The 8,383-nt window shown below is 54.1% G+C and overlaps 1 protein-coding gene across 1 annotated transcript; it reads right to left on the bottom strand.

The window, feature by feature from the left end:
- Positions 1–4,966: 4,966 nt before the first annotated feature.
- Positions 4,967–8,131, bottom strand: KLHDC8B (kelch domain containing 8B). Its single transcript, XM_054387465.1, has 5 exons — positions 7,759–8,131; positions 6,769–6,933; positions 6,329–6,553; positions 5,977–6,078; positions 4,967–5,163 (listed from the first exon to the last, which is right to left on the bottom strand). The coding sequence occupies exons 1-5, from the start codon at positions 8,129–8,131 to the stop codon at positions 4,967–4,969; spliced, it is 1,062 nt and encodes a 353-aa protein (XP_054243440.1).
- Between the last annotated feature and the right edge of the window lie 252 nt (positions 8,132–8,383).

Raw genomic sequence — 8,383 nt, 5'->3', positions numbered from 1 at the left:
AAGCATCCCCTGTGCCCTCTCGCTGTGGGGAAAGCCCAGTTCAGGGGAGCAGCCTCCTGTGCCCCCTCAGTGTGGGGGGAGCCTGGCCCTATAGGCCCGGGACCAACAGGGCCGCGCCGGGGCCTTCAGGGCCTGGTGGCCCTCCGCAGTCCCGGGCTGCAGCTGCCCGCTGGACCTGCCTGTCCCATCGGGCCCCCACTGGGGGTTGCTGGATTTCACCCGGGGCTGTTGATCTGTCGGTGTGAGCTGAAATTCCGCCCCCCCCCCCCAACAAGTAACCAGGCTAGCCCAGTCTGGAAGCAAATGAAGGCTGTATTTACAAGCAGAGAAATGCAATGAATATGTACAAATATACAAAATTCACAACATTTACAAATATATACAATCAACAGAAAAGCACAACCGATCTCTCTTTGCTTCCCCCCAAGGGGACGCTCCCAAAGGGGCCTCTCTCTCTCCCAGGAGCTTCCCCCCAGACTCCCCTGGACAGAGAAGCAGAGTTAGTTAAGCAGAAAGTTGTTAACTTAGCTGCCAAGGTCAGTACGTGTTACCTTCAGCCAGAAGAGAAGAAGAAACAGCAGCCAGACAGCCCAGCAACTGCCCCCACTGCCGAACGCAGAATGTGCAGAGTGCCCACTTTGTTTTGGGCAATAGTTCTTAAACATTTCTATCTATCCAAGGGAAGTGTTTAGAACAATCGTTATTTTGCTTTCTTACACCCAATAGTGACTTATTTACACTCTTTCACTTTCTCTGTTCTGAACTTTGCAAGGAAAAATTAAAAAGACAGTTTCAAACCATCACAAGTCTGCTCCCATGGCAGGCACCTGGCCAGGTCTTGTCCTTCTGCTCTGGAGCAGAGCCCTGGGCACACATGGCTATCACAGGGAAGAAGGAAAGGGGAAACAGGAGGAAGAGGAGGCTGTGAACCTGATGTCCAGGGCTCCTCCTGTGAGAGCACAGCAGTCATGATGCCTGTTTGTTTCATGTCTGGAGGCTGCGGTTGTCTGTTATGTAAATAACTCCTGCAGAAATGCAGAATTATTGCATTCCACCCATTAGTAGTGTTAAAAAAATAACCCACCATCTAAACACTCCCTGGAGAAAGAGTCTCAGATGTGGTTTTACTTGAATTTCTCTCTTGTGTATCTCCTGTATCTTCCATCTTCAGGAACGGAAAATGAGCATGCTTACTTGTTTATTTTTCCCTCCTTTAATTCACAACAATTCCAACATTGGTTGGAATGTTTGATTGCTGGTTCCAAGGATACTCCATAAACACTAAACCACTGTAAAAATAAGGTTGATATAAATTCATGGATAGACTAGGGGAACTACTTAGGTTCCCCTTTATGCTCTTTTGTGTATAGTATTAAAGGCAGCCTGGAGCTCAGAGGTGTCAATGGCTTTTCTGATGTATATATATGTGGCTTCCTAATCAAATCCCACAGAAATAAAGCTTTCATGTGGAAAAAAAAAAAAAACACAGTAATAATTCTGGACTTTTACACATAAAAGACTTCTTGGACTGACTTTGTTGCATTGTTTTTGCTTGTCACTACAGTGCTAGGGCTGGTATAAATAGCTCAGATTTATCACAGTTGCTTGTTAACTCTCAGCTGCATGGTAAGACTCTAATAGGTCGATTTTCTGGGACCAGAATGGGGAATCACAACCTGGATTGTATTCCTGCTTCAGGGATGGAATAATGACCGGGCTATCCAAGGCAGCCATGGGCTGGAAGGCAAACCTTCCTCCAGAGAGCTGTGCTGATGGGAACATTAGTGTTTATTGCACTTGTTGAGTAAATAAAAGCCTTGTTCTGCTCTTACACTGCCTACATCTCCATTGTACAGCCTGGTGCTGCCAAAAGCCTTGCTGTGCTTCCAGGTTCTATATGTCCCTACAACATAAATGGTGACTTTCCATAATTTTATTGCTCATAATTGGAAATCTGGCCCAGAACTCCCTTCAGAAGAGCCTGTAGAACCCTCTACCCATATTTACAGCACTGCCACTGCCTTTAGGAAAGGATTTGACCGTGCTTTGCACACCACTGATAAGGCTCAGCACGTCATATTAGGGCATTACACAGACCTATGTCCTATTTCTGGTATGGTGGAGCTTTCTGTTTTGATTGTCTGCCGAGTTTGTGGAATATGATAAATGAGATTTTTGTATTTCCATCTCTTCTGACTATGGAGAGAAATTTCTATAAGAAAAACATGTTTTTTTTATTATAGGTCTGACAGCCACCTTCAGTTCCAGGCTTCCCCATCCATAACACTCTCTGGGGAGATTAGCCATGTTGCCAGGAGCTGGCTCGTAGCTCTCCTTGTATCTGAAGTAACAGACTGCTTCTAATGTGTTCAAGCCTTTCATTTAGTAAAAATCAGCAGAAGCTGCCAGAAGATAGACAGCAGTATATTTGGTACGTTCCTCGACCTTTTTTCTTTGTCACTTGTTTCATTAGAATCTCACTAGAGGTCTTCTGTTAACAATGTGTCAGCCTTCAAGGGTGGTCAGGACCATCATCCCTTTACCTGAAGCTCTCTCCATCTGCCCGCACTTCATTTGGATCGGATCCTAGTCCTGTGCCTAAAAGTGGAGATAGAAAAGAATGAGAAATCCGCACTTCTAGGAGTGGTCATGGATTTCTGTTCACATCAGGTGGAAGAGAGAAGCCAAAAGGTGCTGTGGTGGGTTGGTGAGCCAGACAATCCCATGCATGAAACAAGAGGCTTCCAAGAAAGGGGTAACCCCTTGTGGGGCAGAGACCATTTGCCCTACTGCTGAAAACACCACAACAGCAAGAGGCTCCCAAGCCAGTTTCTCCCACTGGTATCTCCCAGCTCCTGCAGCCAGCATCCCCTTGACTTTGGAAAAAGCAGCACTGGCCACCCCACCAGCAACAGGGAAAGCTGAGAAGTTGGCACCTAGGAATGTAAATCTGCTGGTGACTCAGTGTCTGATTTATCCCACCCATGTGATACTCCTGCAGGAAAAGCTTATTAATCAGCTCTGCATTTCCAGTGCAGCTCCATGATTTAGGGTCCCTCATGACTAAAGTTTTGGTGAGAGTGAATTTGTTACGTACCTCAGTGGTGTCTGGAAAGGGCTGGCAGGTTGGGAAGAGGTACTGAGGCAGCACTGGAGGGGGTCCATCACATCCCAGGACCCTGGGAAAGAAAAGCCTACCGAGGCACAGGTCAGGGACCACTGTGAAATGGAGCACTGATGCAGTATTCATAGGTTGGAGCCATGTCATGCTCAGAAGAGGGGTTCTTCAGTCCAGCACTCCCAGCACAGTGGGAGTCACTGACCTTCTCCAGTTGCTGAGGTACAGATCAGTCACAAATTCGGGGCTCCCTGTTGATGCTGGCTCTGGCACAGTGGTGGTTTCTATGGCAACTCTAGAGGCAGATGCAGGGATGACTCCAGCTGAGGTACAGCCAGCCCAGCTATCCCAGGATGTTCCTCCCAAAACACAGGTGGCACACTGGGACAGATCCCTTTTCACTGTGCTGGGCAGGCAGCGGAAACAACAGGGCAATGACACTGAAAATGTTGTGTGAATGCTCTTCTCTGAATCATTTCCAACTTTCCCCACACGTGATGCCCCTGGCAGACAGTGCAGCCTGCCCCAGCAATGTGCCAGATGCTGCTGCACTCTGCCAGGATTTGGCCTCCTGCCTCTCTGGCCCTGCTACCCATCTGAGGATCACATCACTGCCGTCTTGGAAAGGTCAGGCATCCACACTTGTTATTTACCTGGACATGTGAGATCTTGCTAATGTATCAGTGAAAGATTGAATCCCTCGCCTGTGTCTGCTGCCACTCTTTGCTTTGATGTGCATGACTCTGCATGGAGCCTACACCAACGAGGCTCAGGGGAGCTCACACCACCAGGCATTTGGAGGGGTTACCCCCACAATAATCTTGCTATGCACCCCTAAATATCATCCCCAGACACCACTGATATAGAGCTTACCTTCTCTTCCCAGCATCAGTAAGTGTAAGACGTGGTGTCCCTGCCTGGGGGAGATGGACACGGTTGGATCTGGCTCTCCCAGGCACCGACCATGCTCCATTCTTTGAGACAGGGCTGTGGCACTGGATTTGGCCGAGGAGCCCCTGGCATCATTAGACATCTCATATTATTTCTCAGCCATTCCCTGCCCTCTCTTGCACCCTGGCTCCCCCCATCAAAGCTCCTCTCCTGCTGCTGCTTCACCTGCTGCAGCAACTTCACTCACAAAAGAGGCTGAGCAGAAGCAAGGCTGTATTGAGGTAGAGTGGCCACTGTTCAACTCTCCCTCTCCAAAATGAAGGCTGGATCCCTACAGTGCATTGCTTTGCTCTCCCTGGCAGTAGGTAAAGAAGCAAGAGCTGTCCTGGCCCCAGAGCGTGCTGGGGAAGAGGTCACTAGGCTCTCCCTTGGGAGAAGGTTTCCCAACAGGCTACAGCATGTCCCAGCCCAGAGCAGGATAACCAGAGATGACACAACTCCAGTGAGGTAAAGGTCCATGTCTTTCATTTATTTGAGGTGCTACATCACCTCCTAGGCACTGAGCTACAGGGCACCTCTGTGCTACATGAGACATCGACTGGGTCTACGACGACACAGCACTCACTGCTACACACATGGCACAGAAACGCCACAGCATGGGCAGGGCCAGGCAGGGCAGCATGGCCAGTGACAGTCCTGCCGCCACTGCTCCCTCCATGCCACCAGCCACAGCCCTTCCATCAGGCAGGATTCTTGTCCTGGGCTCCATTGCCACAGCAGTGTAGGAGCCAAGAGGAATTTCTGAAGCATGGTGAGGAACCTCAACTGCTTCTGCACCCAGCGTCACAGGATGGTGGCTCCCCAAAGCTAGGTCACCCACACGCAGAGGTGTTTACACACCCTGTCCCTGTCTTCAGGCACTTGGTGCTCGGCCAAAGCTGGTCCTCAGGGCCCTGCTCAGGGTGCTTCACGCAGGCATAGAGCCTCAACAGCACCACTGGGACCCTGGGCCACCCCACCAATGATGAAGAGCAGGCTGGGCGCTGGGCAGCTGGAGCAGGAGCAGCGGCCAGTGGGCATGGGAGGCAGTGGCTCCCACTTCTTCTGTGAGAGGCTGAACCCTTCCACTGAGACCAGTGGGCATGACTGGTTCCCTGTGGGAAACAGAAAAGCATCAGCCGCTCCCCACAGCCCATGCTCTACCTTTCCCCCTTCACACGCCTTTGATGCCCCAACCACGGCCCCCAGCAGTGGCCAATCTTTGAATACTGTGCTGCAGAGGTCTGCAATCCTAGAGGCAATTAGCAGGGTTGCAAGAAGATTAGTGGCATTCTTACAGGGAGGGCTGCTGGCACTGATGCTGCACTCTGCCCCTGTGCCAGCACCCCACAGCCATCACCATGACCAAGGGGACAGCTGCAGCTACTGCAGGGCTCAGAAGCAACGCCATGCTGCAGGCATCCAGCCAGCACCACTTCCCTTCCCCATCACCTCCCCCAGCCCAGCAGCAGGAGGTCCGGCTCGCCTTAGGCAAGCTTGGCAGTGTCTGGCAGCCCTCACTGCAGGGCTAGGGTGCTGCAACTGGAGCCAGGCTCTCTGGGTAGCCCTCTCTGCTCTATCCCTGCTGCTGAGTGACAGCATTAACCTTTCCCCAGCTCTCGTGGGAAAGGGTTGCAGTGCTACAGCCCTGCATGTTGGGACTAAGCCGGTGTAGGCTGTGTGAGCTTGGCACACTGCACATGAATTGGGGAAAGCCTGGCCGGCGGGGACAGGAGCAAGTAGGCAGCCTGTGGGGCAGGGCAGTAAAGTCCCTCAGGACCTGTGGGGGCCCAAGAAGGACACAACTGCAGACAGAGTTGCAGTACCCCTGTGGTTTTGCGCAGCTGACCTCACTGTCACATAGGTCACTGATGTGCCACAAAGGATGGGGGTGGGAACATGGCCATACGCCTACCCCCTGGCATTACCGAGGCCACCCACAGCCACCACTCTTCCTCCCAAGCAGCCAGCCACGAAGTCAGCTCTCTTCTCCCTCATGCGGACAGCACGGCTTGGCTTGCTCCATGCACCTGGGAACAAGGGGGTGTGAGCATCCACCATAGAAGCTCCTCTCTGCACACTGGGGCCCAGAATTCCTTGGGCTAACAGCTCCCTGGGTCCAGGAAGTGTAGCACAGGGCTCACCATGGGTACAAGGGGCTAATGCTCAGAGCTTGGATGAACTGTGTGCCTCACAAACAGGCACCTCTCACCAAGACCTAGGGAGGCATCCTCTACCCATAGGGGATGCTTCCACCCCACCCAGAGACACAGAGCTCACCCTGTGTAGGATCAAACATCTCCACTGTGTTGACGAAGTGGGGACGGGAATAGAAGTTGTGGGGCCCTGGCTGCTGTAGCCCTCCAAGGCTGAAGATGACACCGTCAGCCATGGCACAGGCAGCGAAGGCGCGGCGGCTGGGGACACTGGGGTAGCGTGTCCAGCTCCTTGTCTCCAAGTCAAAGGCCTCAAAGGCAGTGACAGGCAGCTTGCCTTGCCGACCCCCTGTGCACAGACAAGAAGCTGTGGTGGCCTGCACCCTGAGCTAGCACCATCAGTGTGCTCAGCAAGCAGGATGGGGCCTGCTGGCTGCAGTGCTGGGGTGGGAGGGCAGCACAGAGCCACATAGGATACACCAGGTCATTCCCTGGTCTGGGGAGGCAGAGGAGGGAAAGTGCAGGGGCATGAGGGGCTGCTCAGCTCACCCCAGTGGCACCTACCCAGAACGAAGATCTTGTTGCCCTGCAAGAAGGTGGAGGCCCCGTAGCAGGGGGTGGGCATGGAGGGCAGGGGCTGCCAGTGGTCCTTTGCTGGCTCATAGACGCGAACCAGTGCCTGGGGAGAGGTGTCTGCACCCATTCCCCCCAATGCATAGACAGCCCCATCTGCAAAAGAGGTGACAGTGAGGTTGTGGGGACTGTGGGCAGTGCCACAGGGTTGGGAGTCTGCCCTGTGCCCTCCAAGGCAGACAGCACGGACATTGCTAAGCCCCACAGCCAGCTGCTGTTCCAGGGTGGCTGGAGGACAGTCATTGTGACCACACCTGTGTCCAGCAGTGTTGTGACCCTGCTGGAACCCTCTCGGTCCCCTCTCGACTCCATCCATCAGCATAAGGCCACTGGCTCTAATTATTCTCAGCAGTACAATCTCCCTGGAGACACCATAGCAACACAGTCATGCTGCCAAATCCTGCTCCTGGTGCAGCCAGCACCCCTGTCCGCTCCCATCAGGGAGGCTGTCTCCTCTGCCCTGCCCACCCTGATGCAACCTGGGGCCATGCCGTGGCATTCTCAGCCAGAGAGTACACATGGGCATCTCATATGGGGATCAACCCCACCTCCTGGCACATGGGCTGCTGGACTGTGCCACAGTTCAGAGGTTACTCAGCAAAGTTTGGGCAGGAATCACAGCATGTTCAATCACAGCGTACCAAGCTGGGCTGGAGCAGGGTGCTCAGCCACCCCAACACAGCTCCCAGCCATGGCAGCTGGGAAAGACGCCCATGCCTGCAGGATTTCCACATAACCCAGCCCCAGGCTCCAACCGGGCTTCTGGGGCAGGACCATGACCTTGTAACTAAGTGGCAAGTTTCCCTGCATGCAGCATCCCAAGCAGCAGTGGGACTCAAATCCCACTAGAGCATCCCCAGCCCCTGCATCCCTGCTTCTCTGGACAGCAGAGGTACATGCATCCCTAGCCCCATTCCTCACCTCTCTGTACAGCCGAGATGCCCATGGAGGGCTGAGCCAGAGCCGCCTTCTTCTCCCACTTGCCCTCATCCACGTGGTATACCTCAACAGAAGCGAGGGGGCTCTGCACCGCATCCACGCCACCCACGACCAGGATCTGCTTGCCCAGGGCGAGGGCAGCAGCGCCAGCCCGTGGTGTGAGCAGCGGTGGGAGCGTGGTCCAACGCTGTGCCAGGAGGTCAAGCACCTCGGCAGTACCCAGAGCTCTCCCACCAACCCCACAGCCGCCCAGCACGAAGAGCTGCCCATCGCGGTGCGCGGCACTGCAGTACACGCGGCTTGTGGGCATGGCAGGGAAGGTGGCCCATGCAAAGGTGCCTGCACCTGCCGCCATGGGCCAGCTCAGCCACCCTGGGGATCCACGGGCTCTGGCCCTCCTGTGCTGCCCATCCGGCCTGGCTCAGTGCTGACCTGGTTCTGCCCACCAGCTCCTGTGGGAAGAGCACCCGAGTCAGCACCCAGGCACCCACCACAGCCCCCAGTACCCACCATAGTACTGGCAAGCCGGCAAACCTCGGCAGTGTGACAGCCCCCTTCTCCAGGGCTCCCACCTGCACCCGCTGGAGCCCCTGCACCCCAAGGCTCC

This window comes from Indicator indicator, chromosome 15 (genome assembly GCF_027791375.1).
Source record: "Indicator indicator isolate 239-I01 chromosome 15, UM_Iind_1.1, whole genome shotgun sequence".
NCBI classification, from domain to species: domain Eukaryota; kingdom Metazoa; phylum Chordata; class Aves; order Piciformes; family Indicatoridae; genus Indicator; species Indicator indicator.
Note: the sequence above shows the minus strand (reverse complement) of the source record. Positions and strands in the feature narration are given on the sequence as shown.

Coding starts and splice junctions, on each gene's coding strand:
- KLHDC8B (XM_054387465.1), bottom strand. CDS start 8,131: ATGGCGGCAGGTGCAGGCACCTTTGCATGGGCCACCTTCCCTGCCATG. Junction 6,934..7,758: donor CATCTCGGCTGTACAGAGAG/GTGAGGAATGGG, acceptor CCTCTTTTGCAG/ATGGGGCTGTCTATGCATTG. Junction 6,079..6,328: donor GATGTTTGATCCTACACAGG/GTGAGCTCTGTG, acceptor CCTTGTTCCCAG/GTGCATGGAGCAAGCCAAGC.